At 34.6% G+C, this 17807-nt stretch overlaps 1 protein-coding gene across 1 annotated transcript in view; it reads left to right on the top strand.

Annotated features, from left to right (window-relative positions):
• Nucleotides 1-17807, top strand: part of SLC9A9 (solute carrier family 9 member A9) — a gene marked incomplete at its 3' end in the record, with an annotated part of 228259 nt that overhangs the window by 171212 nt on the left and 39240 nt on the right. Inside the window, exon 14 of the mRNA XM_083364697.1 lies at nucleotides 5899-5978. Coding sequence (XP_083220823.1) covers nucleotides 5899-5978 — 80 coding nt within the window. The remainder of the gene's footprint in view (nucleotides 1-5898; nucleotides 5979-17807) is intronic.

The raw sequence follows: 17807 nt of genomic DNA on the forward strand, positions 1-17807 counted from the left end.
TAACAACCTAGTGAGGTGTTGGAACTATGATTCCCAGAATAGGGTAGAAATAACCTAGCTATTTGAAAAATAATTCTGTTTAGATTTCAACTCCCAGAATTTCCCAGCCAACCATGTTGTAATCCAGACATCTTAAAGTTGCTAAGGTTGATAAACATTGATCAGAATACAGAATAGAATAAAGAATAACAGAGTTTGAACAGACCTTGGAGAACTTCTTGTCCAACCTCCTGCCCAAGCAGGAGAGGCTATACCATTCCAGACAAGTGGCTGTCCAATCTCTTCTTAAAAACCTCTAGTATTGGACCACCCACATCTTCTGAAGGCAAGTCCTTCCACTGATTAATTTTCTCACTGTCAGGAAATTTCTCCTTAATTCTAGATTAGTTCTCTCCTTGATTAATTTCCATCCATTACTTCTTGTCTTGCACCCTGAATAGATGCTTTGGGAAATAGGTTACACCCCTTCTTCCTTGTGACCACAAGGATATATTGGATACTGCTATCATATCACCCTAGTCCTTCTTTTCATTAAACTAGACATAGGACATTGTGGGGAAAATAAAACACAGTAACTAACATTTTCTGAACAGACCAATGGTTTTCATTCCACCTTCTGGCACTGCCATAGCAGCACCAATAATGAGGACAGGATGTTTTATACATCATTAACAACTTTATAGTTGATAAAATAAAATTCCCACATCATACATGTAAAAATCACTGCTCTGTAAACTGAAAGGTACCCATCTTATATGGGTGAGTTCCAACCAAGACATCCATAAAACCTTAATCACTACAAAAAGGATTCAGTCTTTAATAACCATTTGCTTAATCTCCAAGACCAGAGATCCTGTTTTTTTCTGCCCATTCCATAAGATAGTATAAAGTCAGTGTGCTTCAGGCCCCATCCATTAAGGAACATCATCCAATAATACTTTAGGACAAGGGTGTCAAACTCGCAATATCACGTAACATGTCGCGACGTTTAGCAATTTTTTTCCCCATTGTCAGAGCTCAGGTGGGCACAGTTTTGGCATGACACATCCGGCCCGTGGGCCAGCAATTTGACACCCCTGCTCTAGGAGGTCCCATTTACTCTGTCATGGTTCCTGTCCTCAGGAATAGCATCCTCTGGAAATTTGAATGGGCCCCCAACCTGCTTTTTCTTAAATGTGCAGGCTTCCTATTGAATGATTTTAAAGGGGTTTAGTGGGTATTTTTTAATGCAAGATGATCATTCTCCTTTTCTATTTGTGATTCCTTTTCTTCCTTCCTTTTCTATTTCTGATTATTTGCTTCTATTCCAAAAACGATTCGGAATTATCAACAAGTACAAAAGTTTTAGAAATGTGAATTATAAATAAAATTCTCAAAGTGCTGTGAAAAGGATCTTGTCAGTCTACTAACTAAAGCTATTAGAAATAGTTAGGTATTATTCTGCAATATTTGTTAATATGAAACAGCTAGAATTATCTATTTCCCTCAACAAACAGGCACTCAGGGAGCACTACTATCTGGTTGGCTGACATGTTTTAGTGAACCTGTTAAGGCACATTTTCTCAGAATAAAGATAGGCAATCTGATGCTCTTTTGCTCTTTTGGATGGCAATTTTTAACCTAATCCCATCATTCATTGTATTATAACTTGGAGTTATGATTCAATCTAAAACATTCAGAAAGCAACAGATTGCCTACTCCTGCTCAGAAACCTCTATTGTACAAGTGCTTTTATATATTAATTCTGGAAGAATAGTCTAGGTTTACTATTTCTCTCAAGAAAAGCGTGCAAGTTAATTTAATAATACCTAAGGTAAAGGTAAAGTTTCCCCCGCACATGCAAGCTAGTCATTTCCAACTCTAGGGGCCGGTGCTCATCTCCGTTTCAAAGCCAAAGAGCCAGTGTTTGTCCGAGGACGTCTCCGTGGTCATGTGGCCGGCATGACCAGATGCCAAAGGTGCACGGAACGCTGTTATTATGATACCTAGAAGATCATTATTCAAGAGAATAATACCTAGAAGATCATTATTCAATAGAAATTAACTGCTTTGAATTGAGAAGCTATTCATAATCCTTCCCACATCTGTTTCAAGTACAATTCATAGTAAGTCATAGAACTTAACTGCACTTGTCCATTAGCTTTTGTGACAGACTACCATCTTGAAATGATATATTTTGTAATAAGTGCAATTAATTTCACTGTCCAGATTGGGAAATCATCATAATTTAGTGTGATATAAACAAGAATAAATAAATCTTAATCTGACACATATTTTGTTTTTCTTTCTCCAGAACCTCTACATATTTGAATAAAAGTAATATAAGTTATTATTTGACATATCCTCTGAACCAACAAATTATGGATAGTCATAACGCAGGCTTCTCTGAAACAAGATTTCAAGCTGGCTTGTTTCAGATAATATTAATCAGCATTCATATTAATCACAATTTTTTAATTTGATCAATAGACCAAGCCATTATTAAAAACAATTGGAAGCTTTTTAATTCCCAACTAATTGCCCCAGTACAGAGACTATCTATGACCTGTGAACCACAGCTGAATAAACATCTGTCTTCAATTATACCCAATGTCCTCAAGAGATCTTATGAAGTCTCTAATCCAGGGGTGTCAAAGTGCTGGCCCTTGGGCTGGACGCATCATAGGGAAATTGCGCCCACCCCATTGCCAGCAATGGCAAAAAAGTCACGCTACATCATGACACATCACCTGATGTTGCGAATTTGACACCCTAGCTCTAATCACAGGATTCTGTTATACACCAAATGTATAAAAGTGCTTTCACTGATTTTAATATAGTCATGTGTTTCTAAGAATAACTGCAAGTCTTAGTCCATTGAATATGTTATTGCAAGTGTTATTTTTATAACTTTTTCAGGACACCATATTTTATTACTACAAATATTTGCAAATTCAGCAGTGCTATGATTTGAAATGCTTTTCATTTTACCATAAATTTGGTGCCCTTTTACCCTTGAGTATTTTTTTTACACACCAGGGATCTCCTTGACTACTGTTTGCACCCTTGCTTCAACAAAACATAGAAGATTTTTTAAAATGCCCTAATAGTAAGAGCTTTTGTTTTACATACCATTGAACATAGGGACATTGTTTCTCAGCCTGATATCAATACAAGTGTGAGGTATAGTTAGACATTATCCCTGACTGGGGAAGGTTGCAACAGACCAAGATTATTGCAGGTATGTTTTCATTTAAAGCTGGAGTATACAATTTCAAAAGCAGGTAGAGCCAAGGCTCATTTGTTTGTTTTCTATGTTTTTCAGTGCTGAAATAGGTAGTTTAAACCTCTTCTGCATGGAATCTCTGTCATCTATCTGAAACAGATGCTGCTGCTTCTGGCTCTTGTAAGCCTCAATCCTCCTTCAAATAGTTTACTGGGCAATTTCCCTGTTGCTGAAGCTGTCAGCTTCTCTCTCCTCCACTGGCTGAGTACTGCAATCTGAACCTGCTTATTCCTTTGTACCTGTAAGCTTCCTATTCCTTGTTAGCAGCAGAGAAAGAAACCCTCCCTGACCAAGGTGCTGTGGGGAGAAATGATTTGCACTGTCTCCTTTTTTTGTTTTCTGCTTACTGTAAGCATTCTTGCTTGCTTTAAAGCTTTGTCTCTTTGTTTCCTTATCTCTTCACCCTTTTCAAAATCTCTTTATTTCTTCTCCCTAGCCATGACGCAAGGCTAAAAGTCTGCTCCATTCCTTCATCTTCAGGTATTTTTTTTACAGTTCTTTATCCTTTCCATAATTATTCAGTTTCATTTTTTAACCTTGGTGTTTATTAATTCTAACTTTCTTCACTAGCTCCAAACTATCTAGTAGCAGATACATTCTCTCTTCCTAATCTCCAACTCTTTGCTCCCTCCGCCACCTGCCATCCCCTGTTCTGACTTTTTGATTACAGATCCAGACTTTGGCACCCAGATTTTGAATTTCTAACTTCTCTTGGCAAATTCCTATCAGTTTATCCCAAACATCCATTCCAATACAATCATTCGGGTTCTATTTATTTGTGAGGCTACTCTTCTTTCCTTCAGCGATCCAAGACAATATTTAAAAAAAACACAAAAAACCCTCTAAGTAAGAATTATCATTAAACCATTGGATTGAGAAAGTATAGTTTAGTAGAAGCCAAGTAATTTATAGTAGTGCAAAGCCTCAACTGAAATTTGCATGCCAAAACTCCAAGTGAAAACTATTTCTCCATAGCCACTTCCCATTGCTGGACCCCCATTGTCCAATCTATTTCAAAAAGAATGTTTTGGAAAGGGCCACCCTGATTGTAGGCTGGATTGCAGCTGCCTTCTTATCACAGAGCGACCTTGGAATACCATTTAGAGCAGGCACTTTCACTTTTTAAATTTCACTTTCCCCTCAACTGCTCTCAGGGTTCATGCAGACTGGTACCGAAATGATTGCAGAGAGCAGGCACCCCATTTATTTGACAGGAACTCCAGGGGCTATAGAAGAGATGTTGGCAGGCTGTATGTTTTCAAATATATCCTAAAAAAGTGTGATCAAAACATGATCTGTTTTGAAAAGATAATGAAAAGGTTCATATGATCTTGGAGATCTCCTCAAAGTAAAAGGAAAGATTAGCATTGGAGTTTTTTTCCATTCTAGAAAATCAATGCTGTGCTAAGGACTTAAAAGATCATTATTCATTTCAACTGGATATAGTTAATTGCATAAAAAGAAGTCAAACTATATTATTGGCTTTATGCCACATAAGGTAGAAAAAAGTATATTTACATTGTAAATATATTGGAGCAGATTTAATTTCTGTAAAAATTATAACATAAAACATCCATTAATAGTTTGGGTTAAAATGCAGAGAAGGCTATCATTTCAATCCAAAAGAAAAACAATAAAATCAAAATCAATTGTTCTGCATTTGTTGTGCACTGCAGAACTATTCCCAAAATATTTAGAAAACTGTCCACAGTATAGTAATAATTGCCACCTGTATAAATTAAATAAGATTAAATGACATTAACAAGAGGAAATTTACAGTACAAAGATGATATAATAGAAATGCATATTGGCTCACAGCAAGATGAAAAATATGGGAACTTACTCAGTTGGATAATCTATGGTATCAATAAGTGTAGAATAAAAATACAACACAGCAAATTTAGAAGCTAATTTATTCGGGGGGGAACTATCTTCTTCCTACAATCATAGGAGAGAACATGAAATTTAGCATAGATCACATATCCATGATTAGCATTGCCAGAGGCCATGCCAGGTGTAACTTAGAGATAGGACTTTGCAAGCACCCAGGAAGTGAAAATCAATGATAAGAGAAAAGGAGTATATTTAAGAGAGCTTGAACAGACAAGCTGTGTGATTTAGATCTATACTGAGCAGTCATGTTGCTGAAGCTAAACTAATTTGGTTACTGCCTAGGTGGAAAAAATTCCAAAACACACTGTAAATAATTTTGAATTCCATTAGTGAAGATCAAAACAAGACAAAGGTTAAAAAAAGATAGATAGTTGTATTAATAATATAGATGTATTTTAAATTGTATCTGAGTATTGTGAGGAAAGATTAAAGGCAAAAGGAGAAGGGGATGGCAGAAGATGAGATGGTTAGATAAAGTCATCCATGCAATGATCCTGAACTCTAGGAAATGGTGGAGGACAGAGGAGCCTGGCCTGCCACAGTCCATGGGGTGACAAAGAATTGAACATGACTTAGCAACTGAACAACAATTGTTAGATTAACTGATTTGTGAACCTTTAAATGTGTACTTTTAGGCTATATATACCGTATATATTTATTTGTTGATAAAATGTGGACATTTTTAATTGAAAAGAACATGATTATCGCAATCATCATTTTAATTTTCAATATTATTGCAGGCTGTAAATAACTTGGATAAAAGCACAACCAAAGCAGAAAGTGCTTGGCTGTTCAGAATATGGTATGGTTTTGATCATAAGTATCCTACTATTCTGTTAGCACTGACTATTCATAGTAAAAATTTCATCAAAGGAGAAAATATCGATGAATCTGGTAAGATAATAAAATCTTTTCATTTTAAATTCTGTATAAAATTGTATTATTGATATGAAAAACAAATAATGGCTGCAAGGAAGCCCCAAAATTTAGGAAAAGATGAAAGATACAAATATTCAAAGTTTACTTAATCTAGTAAAAGAATATTTATATTGATATGGAAAAATTAATAGCACTGATGTTGTTTAAAAATCTTGTTTATTGTTTATTTTAATTTTAAAAAGGAGGCATAATAATTTCTCAGGGATGATATGGAAAGAATACAGCAGATTTTTGAATGCAGTGGATATTGCCTTCATGGCTTAAGCAAACCCTCCCCAATCTGATGCCATCTAAATGTGTCAGCCTTCACTTTCCATTATCTCTAGCCTTTAGCCCCTTTAAACACAGGCTGAATGAAGTAAGAGCAGCCCCCAAAACATTATTTCCTCTAGTTGGAAATAAGTTAACATAAAACATGGTGGCCTCATACTGCAATTCCAGGCATAGCAAACATTTAATTTGCAATCCAGAATAAAGAAAAAAGGACTTAAACATTAATACTGTACCAACTAGATCAGAGTAGGCTTTAGAGACTTCTGGTGCTGATTCTATTTCTTCTTCAGAATGGAAATCATTGACTGTGGATGTTTTGAAGGACATAAAATAATCTATATATCATTACAGGCAGAAAATTCAAAATATGAGGATGTGGCATTAATTGAAATCTGTGCTTTTATCTTTTTCAAAGAAGGGGGAGGGAGGGGCTTGTGTGAATAAGAAAGTGTGTATGTCCCTTTCCAGCAAGAGAGATGGCACACTCTGTCTCTTCCTCAAATGTACAAACAACACAGTAGTCCTCCAAGCAGGAAAGGTATTAATATAAGGATATGCAGCCTTTGTCAGACTAGGGGTAAACTGAGCTTTTGAATGGCATGTCAAGGTTTGCAGTCCATAAAATAAGAAGACTGGGACGAGTCCCCCAATTGATACTTAGACTTAACTGATATTCAAGTGTAACTAAATATAATGAATTAGTACATTAGTAGAACAGGATTTTCATATATTTAATAATTTTCTATTTGTGAGGTATTAAATATTTTAAATATGGCAGGTACTTTTGAAGAGGCTCTGTGGGCCTCAGACAAGGCTTCAATAGGTCATAAACAGCCTGGTTGTTCAAATTGTTTACTTCTACATTGTGGGATGAAAAGAGATCCAGAGGGGAAAACATTATATAACACTTCATGCTATGCTGTTCCTCTTTATATTATTATACCTTTTATTTAATAAAGCAATTATGCTATAGCAATAGCATAATAATATAATAAATAATAAATAATATATAAATTTTATGTAATATAAACTAAGTATTACATAAATTTATATGATATTAATAATAACATATATCTTTTAGTTAACCTGAATGTGTGTGTGTTTGTGTGTGTGTGTGTATAATGTGTGTGTCAAGTTTTCGATGTATGGGCTTTTCAAGTGACTCTGAGGCATTGTTTACCTTAAAAGTTCTTTATTAGCCTAATACATCGGCAAATGCTTGCAGGAAGCTGGAATCTGAAATCTCCACCCCTTGCACAATATATTAAAACACAATTCTCCACCTTTCTAATTTTGTCATTAATCATATTCTCCAATTAATTTAAAGAATCAGTTTCCCTTCCATTAGAAAACCTGCCAAGGTCTTATCTTCTTTAGTTAGAGATGGCCTTGCATATGCAATCCTACTCGTCCCCCCTCCCAACCTTAAACTAAATCTCTTAAAGCAATACACAAGTTTAACATATGAAACGTGTGTGTGTGTGTGTGTGTGTGTGTGTGTGTGTGTGTGTGTGTGTGTGTATGAGATACTGTATGTATTTTATGAGATACTTTTGTATTCTTAGGTTGTTTCAAAATATAAAATACATCTGATTTTTTAAAAAACTAACAAAAAAAATGTCAGGATAGAAGAAATACAGAGCTTCATAAAACCTGTCATTTGAATTGGTGGTGGTGGATTTTCTCTGAAAAGATAGCAAAATCTCTGATAAAGACTCCTGAATTATGTTTTGTTCATCTCTGGCTTTCGCCTCATAATGCTTGAAATGGGCAGATGGAAGTCATATGGCAGGATTAGTCTGCAATATTAAACAGTACATAACTGAGAATTTATGATAGGCTTTTTATCACTAATTAATTCCCCAGGTTCTGTGTTTCAAATCAAACTGTATATGCTTGATAATATTTTGCAAACGGCACTTGGACCAAGGACAGCTTTGTATCTAACAGATTCTCCTTCCTGTCATAAGTATAAATCTTTCTTTAACATTATTTAATATTACAACTGACCTGCCATTATTGTACAACTGTATTTTCATTTTCACAGATACACACACATACACACACTGTTATAAATTGAATAAATAAATAAATAAATACATACATACATACATACACCTAAACATGTTTCCACTGACAACTGTATGCTTAAATCCTTGAAGATATTAACAATTCAAGTTGCTATTGCCAGGACTGAGAAATCTAAGCATTTTCATATGCTAAATCTCATTCTGTAAAAAGTCCCAGCCGCTTAAAGGCACATCAGTCATCCAAATGAAATGCTCCTGTAATTTCTGTGCCTCCTTTTAGTCATAATATGAATTGTTTCCTATGGAACTCATAAGCATTAAGCAAAATATTTATCTTGCATTATTTAAGAAAGGAAAACCTTTGTGCCTACTCTTTCTCCAGGTGGTATAACTGCAACAGCACATATTGCGTTTAGAGATAGGGAAGGTTTTTTTTTTTGCTTAGGTCTGATAAAGTTTATTTTATTTTATCCATGTATTTATTTATTACAAATATTTTAAGCCACTTCAATTAGGCGATTCTGACATTAAAAAAACTTGCAAGAAATCGAATGGCTCTTCCTTGTCGCACATTATCTTCATATATTATTTAAACTGGTTTCCTTCTATGCTATTTTTGGATTGTGTAAAGTCTTATTCTCTATGTGCGGATATGTGCGGGTTTCAACCTAAAGGTGGGGATTCACATCTTTAAATCTCCATATAAAAATCCCATTAATTTAGGACTCACATACAGTACTGTAGCTAGACTAGAGAACCAGTTTAGTATATTGTTTACAGCTATTGAGCTAAAAACTGGGAGAAAGGGACATCTAGTCCTGCTTTGGGCACAAAGACAGCTGAGTGACTTTGGGCCAGTTCTAATGCAAGTTCTAATCCACCCTCAACTATAGAAGCTCTTGTATCTCTCCCTCTCTCTCTCTCTCTCTCTCTCTCTCTCTCTCTCTCTCTCTCTCTGTGTGTGTGTGTGTGTGTGTGTGTCTGTCTGTCTGTCTGTCTGTCTGTCTGTCTGTCTGTCTCTGTCTCTGTCTCTGTCTCTGTCTCTGTCTCTCTGTCTCTTTTTTCCTAAGAACAAGGCAGTGGCAAACTATTTCCAAAAATGTTGCCAAGGAAACTTCAGGGACTTGTCTAGACAGTTGCCAAGTTCAATAATGACTCAAAGGCACTGTAAAATAAAAAGAGCTAAGCTAAAATCTTTCGCTCTAGCTTTTTGTTTTCTATGTAAACCAGAGTTCCTGTGAATCCTGCAAGCTCTTGCTTGTAATATCAAGTAGCACTGTCCAAAATTAGAATTATGGTTTATATGATCTATGAGATAATAGTGAACGTTTTAAGTTATAATGGATGAATGAAAGGGGTACTGGACTGCATATCCATTTAATCCTCTCCAAATCTATCCTTTCCTGGAGAAAAATCTGTATGGTCACCAAGGATCAACATTGACTAGAGTGCACATTATCAACAAACCAATCCATATTTTTATTTTTATGATGTATGTCACCTTTCTATATATAATGTGGGACTAAAAGCAGAACTTTTCCTCATGGGACTGATGGATAAATAGTTGGGCAAAAGAGGTCATGGAACTAAATGGAAGAATAGTTTGTTGAATAAGATGGAAGTTGCTGAGATGACCAAACTGATCTTTTGGATTAGAGAAAAGATAACATCTTCATTTCTTGCTGACTGGAAACCCTTGTGGATTTTTTGCATAAAACAGAAAAAAAGATGAATTTACAAATCTTATATATAATACATATAATATAATATAATACATTATAGCAAGAAGAGAGTCATGATGTAATTTTAGAAAAAGTGTTAACTCTACAATTACACTTATAAGTGTTCTAAAAAAAAGATCAGATGCCACTTCTTTATATCTTTTTGTTTTCCATATTTCTTCTAGCTTTTTTTTGCACTTTGACTTTCTTTTATCTCTTCCATTTCTTTTTCCATTTGTGCTTTATTTTAGTTTGTACTAATTTTTTGGTCATATATATATATTTCCAATTAGTTTGAAATATATATATTTATATATTCTTCATTACATAGGAGATCTTGTTTTTGTTTTCATATCAATTAGCTTCACTGTATATTTGTTAATGAGATTTTGAAATCACTAAAAACTGTACATATTTCATATTTTATCAGAACTGTTCCATATGTTCATAAATAAATCATGATACTTCCTGATACTACTATGAAAATTTTGGGTAACATTCACACTCATGAGCAAATCAAGCATGATGGTGCATTTATTTCCAGGTATTTAGCTTGAAAAGAGGCAGCTGTAGACATTTTGGTCTTCTTGACAAAATTATATTCTGATGCCCTCGTGGTTTGCCTCATCTTCCAATTTTGATAGGAATTTCAAAAGGGCATTTCTTTCTTTTTCTTTGAATTTTTTAGCTTCACATTTATGATTTTCAGCCCTGAAAAAAATGTTTTCTTTTCTTGGACATTTTCAACCTATTTATGTAGTAAGTCATTTCAATTATACCAGCACCCATTATTGTTATATGCCAACAATTCTGCAAAATTATATTTAACCTTTGAGTGGGTGCACTGGCTCACAGAATATGTTGTTATTGTTTTTCCCTTTTTAACTGAGTTCTTCAGAAGACTTTTAAATTTTGGTCCCAATTAAAATTTAGTGCCCCAGCCTGTGCCTGCTGGGCCTTAGCTGGCCTTGGATGTAATTGAAATAGGTAAGAACACAATATTTATTTTTCACACACATACATAATGCTGAAATTATTTTATGTCCAAGATAAATAGGGTGAATCATTATTGACCACTGATCATTTAAAATTATGGAAAGTGTTTAAAATTTCAAATCTGCATAATTTATATTTGTTGAAAACATTTTATGGAAAAATTATATTTGTTGTTTATAATCCTCAGAGAAAAGGGGTAATTAATGGATAGAAGTAATGGATACATGATTGTTGAATCTGAAGGATTTTTTAGAAAGAGAGAAATCCTAAATATCGCAAAGTGAGATGCTGCCCAGAAAGAAATGTCACTGTAAGAGAATAGTTCAGCCAGAATGTATTATACTCTTTCAAAGGAAACAGGATGCTCTCAATCTTTTATGCATTTATAATTCAATTTTATATAGCAATAGATCAAATATAAAACACAAAAGGACTTTATACCTAATGCTTAATAAGATATGAAATAATGTCAAAATTAAGGTTTCTATTGCAGGGATTGACTTATGGAAGATTAACTGCTAGCTCAAAGACATAGAAGTTAGGTTTATAATCTTTCTACTTCAGCCTTTGAAGTAATTAATAATACAAAATACAATATACAAAAATATCCACAATGGAGGAACAAAATGTGAAGAACTTGAAGAAATTGGTAAATTTGATTGGGGAGAGAGCAACAGCTACTTTTATAAAAGATTGGAAAACTTTTATGGACTTTTTGCTGAAAATGGGGAAAATGACCTAAAATTCTGGATTTATGATTAGTAAGGCTGAACATTGGAAGAAGGAAACCATGTTATGTCATTTAGAAGGATGAAAATGGTCAAGCAGGTCTATAACTACTGTAAAAGAAGATTTGAAGTCACTTTTTGAAGCCTTCTTTTTCTTTCTCTTTTCTTTCTCTTGTTTTTAACACTTTATCTTATATTTCCTATATTGTTTATGTTTATCTTTAATATTCCTCTAAAACTCACACACACAAATGCACACATCGAGACATTGATTTGCTTTATAATAATGCTGGGTAGGACTTCTTCCACCCTTCTTTCCATTACTGCTCCTTGTTTTCAAGAGAGAAGAAAATTTTAGAATTCATTGGAAGCATTTTTTCATGCATTTAATTACACAGAAGCTAAGAGGTATGTGAGAGACAGTCCTGTGTTTTATACCAGAGTATCAGACGCTGCATGTTCTCAAAACAAGTTTTAAGGAATATAAGTAGAAAGGTGTTATAGTCCTTATCTTTTGCTTTATTTTTCTTTTCCTTGGTGGAAATGAATATATCATTATATTCCATAGGATATAAAGACACAATGTTTCAGACATATAAAGCATAGGCTTATTTTAGTGCATTCAAATTTTAGATTATGATTTCTTAGTTGACAATATTTAGCAAAACTTTAGAGACATAAATCTGATATAAATGTATTGAATGATCAAAGCACTGAGTTAATCAGTTTATTAGTAGTTTTTTAAGTCTTTTTTTTCCTTACAACACTGAATACGCTTAACTTTGCTTTTGTAGTACCTAAAGCATTTTAAATAGCTTCTTCCTTCCCCTGTTTATGTCTAACACTTTCTTTTTAGAGTCACTTTAAACAAGTTTCATTTTGTAATCAGAATATTTTGCTTTTCAAGTGTAACTCTTGTCGGCATGAAATGCATCATAGCTGCTAATTAAAATCTTACCTGGTCAGGTAATCACTCACAGTTCCTGAAAGAATTTCATTATTAGTGTAAATTGCTTTGGAATTTGACTAGAAATCATGTGAATGAAAGGAATCTAGATTAAGATAACCAAAAATGCAAATATACAACACTTTGCCTTAAGATAATACTTAGAAGGAACTGACATCAAAGTTACAGATTCAGAAACATAGTAACTTTGTCAAGCAGACAAATGTAGCTCTAAAATTTGAGCACTCACATCTTCATATTTTTCCGACTAAGCACTTGCATTGTTACATAATATAATATAAAGAGGTCAATAGATAAAAGTTATGAAGTGCAATAATGAGATAAACTTTATCTGTTCAATTTCTGTTTGTCATACAACTGCTAGAAATAGACCTATGATGAAAAAATATAAAATATTGTATGCATGTACAACTTTTTCCTGATTCTGCTAGCAAACTGGATAAGCAAAAATTTTGATATACACTACACTTTGACAGGCATCTATTACATTCATACTAGGAAAGGTCATAAAGAAAAGCAGGTGTTCTATGCTTCTTGGCTGCTTTCTCTTCTTCCTTTCCATGTGATTTTTCATACTATAAATGCATATTTAGAATTTATTGAATCTGTAAGTTTCCACACATCATCTTCTGTCATACTGCATACAATCCACAACAGTAAATCTCTACCTTTCAGAAATTCAGTCCCCACATTCATGGATGTGGGAACAGAGGCATTATAGATTCAACACAGCTAAATTAGATGCTTCACTGAATTCAGGGGAAATGTAATTTATATACTAAAATGTGCCTGCTGCTGAATGCTGTGTGTTTGTGTGTGTGTGTGTGTGTGTGTGTGTACTAACGTGCAGGCATGTGAGGAAAGGAGGAAGAGAGTGTGAACAAGCCCCAAAGTTTAAAAGACTTTCTTTCTTCCTGTCCTTTTGAATCAGTAGGCTTTTTCCTATTTTTCTCCTGGTTTTTAAAGTGAAGAACATTTATTCTATAATAATTCTCTCTAGCCTGAGATTTTATTCATTTGTGATTGTTACTCCATTCATCTTCTAAAATAATCTGCTCCACTCCTCCTTATTGTGTGCAAATGACATCCATTTAGTGCTGCTTTCACAGGGATGCTATTTATTGAACACTGGATTCAGATCTAGTCATAGTTGCATGTATGTATGTCAGGAGATTTTGCATTACGTTGGGTTGCTGACACTAGAACAAAATGTTTCTCTGTCATGGCTCCTATCATGGTATCATTGCTGGTGGTGAAGCTTGCCCTGAAATTAATGGCCTTCCAAAAGATTAAGCAGACCAAGGTCTTCCAAGGCCTTTTAGAGTAGTTTAATTAGGGTGTATAATACACAATCTAATACTATGAACTTTTTAATGCTATATACTATAGATGTTTTATACTGAATTCTATATTTTTTATTGTGGCAGTATAAACATTGAATGGATAACTGAATGAGCCAGGTCTTTGCATGTTGTTTTATATCAGGCAGCTGAACAATGAAAGTCTTCAGAATGCAATTACTGTTGGATAACTCATAAGATCTGTTCTGATATTTAGTAATATGAAGACAAATGATTTGATGATAAGATATACAGTCAGTCCTCGACTTGCAACCACAATTGGGAGTGGTCATTAAATGTTGCCATTATGACAACAGTCATTAAGCAAATCTGTTGTTAAGTGAATCATGTAATTGTTAAGCAATCCCAGCTTCCCCTATTGGCTTTGCTTGTTAGAAGCTTTGGCTGGGAAGGTTACAAATGACAATCACATCATCCTGAGACACTCATAAATATATCACCTGTCTGAGATGGTATAGGTTCTCCTGCTTGAGCAGGGAGCTAGACTAGAATACTTCCAAGGTCCCTTTGAGCTCTAATCTATTCAAATAAAATATGCCAATTGTCTGAATTTTGATCACTTGATTATGGGGATGCTGCAGTGGTTGTAAATACAGTGACTAGATTGTGCATCACTTTTTTCAGCTCTGTCATATGTTCAAAGAGTTGTTAAATAAGTGTCATAAGTCAAGAACTACCTGGCTACATGACCATATGTGAAACAGACTATAAAATGGGGAATAATATTTAAAGCAGTCCAGCATGTCAAATGTCTCAGAATATGGTTTTCTTGATCCTACATGTAGAATGAATTGTACAATGCTTTATTCAGTCTCATAGATAGTTGAACAGTAGATAGAGAAAAGTTGTACCTGCTTGATATAATAGTTCAAAAAAGTTCAGCTTTTTGGTTGTTTTGTGGGGGGGGGTCTTACTAATCAATAAGACAATAAACACAACTTGCCTTTAACAAGTTCATGAAATGCTTATTCTATTACATCCTGCCACTCTCTTTATTCCTTTCTAATGCAGTTCTGAAACATTTTGAGTTTTTGTTTCACACTAACAATTTCTCATCAGCAGTGCAGAAAGGCACATTTTTATCACAAACAATTCAGCTTTAAAATTCTTGATAGTTATGCATTAATTTTTGCATTTATTAAGTGTATGAACTATTTTGGGTATCTATAAACATAATACCTAATATAGAATTACATTACAATCAAATGTGCAACAGTGCAGGGACTAATAGTTTTGCCATTTACTGGAGACATCCAAAAGTTTTAGAAAAAGAAAATATTACATTTGCTGCACTTGTAATTATAAGTCAAATTTGGAATAGGTAAAAAATTTGATATTTACTTCTGAAATGTTATTTCCCTTGCTAAGATTCAGTAGACTAAGGGACTGAATACAGATGAACCAGGCCTTTAAATCAAGGCACCTTTGATCGTCAGCTCATGCAGCTGAGTCAGATATGCATTCTCATCAAACCAGCCTAGTGCAGCATTATATTATGCTCAAGCAATAATATTTTTTCCCATAACTCCAGACTTAAACATAGCTGTCTTCTCTTCTTAATTAAAACTTTATTTGACATTTATGGAGAACAAATGCCAAAAGAAACAACATGACATGAAGGGATTTCAAAGGTCATAAGATGCTATTTCTGGCCTTAGAAAGGGCAGATGTGAGAGGAAGTGTGGTTGGCATTGTTGCTTGCTTCCTTATATAACTGGGCCTTTTTCCCCACAACAGTATTTTTATATATATCCAAGGTTCTGAAGGTAGCTGTGATTGAAAGTATACTGTTAAACTTTAAACATGTTTTATATGTATTGCTTCATGATACATAATTAGAAAACTGACTAAAGAAAAGTTACAATATGCAAGTCTTAACATAGGTAATCCTCGACTAACATCCATTCATTTAGTGATCATTCAAAATTACAGTGGCACTATAAAAAGTGAGTTAAAATGAGTAGTTGCACTTAGAACTTTTGCAGCATCCCCATAATCACCTGATCAAAATTTGGGTGCTTGGCAACCGGCAGGTATTTACAACAGTTGAAGCATCACCATTGGTGAGCTTCCCAGCCAGCTTCCAACAAGTCAGTGGGGGAAGCTGTATTCACTTAAAGACTGCATAATTCACTTAACAACTGCAGTGATTTGCTTAACTGTGGCAAAAGAAGATCCTAAAATTGGATGCAACTCACTTAAAAACTACCTTGCTTAGCAACAGAAACTCTAGTCCAAATTGTGGTCATAAGTTGAGGACTACTTATATTCTTCCTCAAGTTTGTTCTTAGTCTCTTCTTTATTAATTTCTGGAAATGCCTCCTCTTTTCTTCCTATGGATACTGTGTGATGTCTTCTAACACCTGAAGGCACAGGTATTTCTAACCAGTACAGGAATTTCATTGCAATTATTTCAGAATTTTTTATATTTTTAGAATGGTCTTATCATTTTATTTAATCACCCATCAAATACTAACATATGTCCATTGATTGGAGATCTTTTTGCCGCCTCAGCACAATCATGCCAATGTGTCAAGAAGACCATATTGTCTGTGTGAACTAAGAAATTAGGGTCTATGTGATAGAAGTGTAGGAGAGAAAGCTATCATTGCCAGATGTAGTATGTAAAAAGACATGGCATTGAAGATGCTATAATCAAGTGGAATGAGAAATGAAGCACCTAGTACAGACATGTCAGAGTCACCACATCACGTGACATCATGCAATGTATCGGGACGGTTTTGCCATTGCCGACAATGGGGTGGGCGCAGCTTCCGCATGACGCATCCGGCCCACAGGCTGGCAGTTTGACACCTCTGACCTAGTATATGCTGTACGGTGATGCTTGTTATGTCACATCATGCTCAGAGTAAATAAAGTTGAAGCAAAATGAATAGCTAAACAGTCTATTGAAAGGAGAAACACTAACACTGAGACATTCCAGTTTACTTTATTTAATGCCATTTATATGATCCCAGTGAGGCACATAGAGCTTCTTTCACATGTGGAAAAGTTGCTTATAGAGAACTTCAATGCCACAAGACTTAGTCTAGCTCATCACTGGAATTGTGTGCCATCTGGTGGACTTCCATGTAAGAGTTCTCTCTGTCTACACATGCATGGATTCTAATATCTGTAAGTAGCTAGAAATGTATTCTCCCTGTCTACATATATGGCCACTTGGTTCCCTCTGAGTATGCTACAATCAAAAAAGCAGTGCGAGATTGAGTTGTTGTTGCTGTTACACAAGGAAGATGGTGTCGGTTTGTATGTGAGAGACCAGAAACATAATTCCTAGAAAACTCCATTACAGTGAAGTACCCACTCTGATGGTTTTACTGAATTAAATATTTTCAAACTTCTCATTTATCAGACATCAGTCATTCATTAGTGAAGGGGAGATTCTATACTGACTACTCTATAACTCCAAGAATTCTTCTGCCTTAATGAAATGTAATGCAATATAATGTACGCCCAACTATCTTGAAATTTCAGAGCAAGACTTTAATAATGAACTTTAACTGCAATTACACATGAATAGAGCATCAGGAGCACCTGAGGCTTTCTACAGCTTTAGATTGTGGCTTCCAGAGTTCCTTCAAAATTACCACTAAATCATTAATTGTTAATGTGT

This window comes from Vipera ursinii (assembly GCF_947247035.1).
Source record: "Vipera ursinii genome assembly, chromosome: 5".
NCBI classification, from domain to species: domain Eukaryota; kingdom Metazoa; phylum Chordata; class Lepidosauria; order Squamata; family Viperidae; genus Vipera; species Vipera ursinii.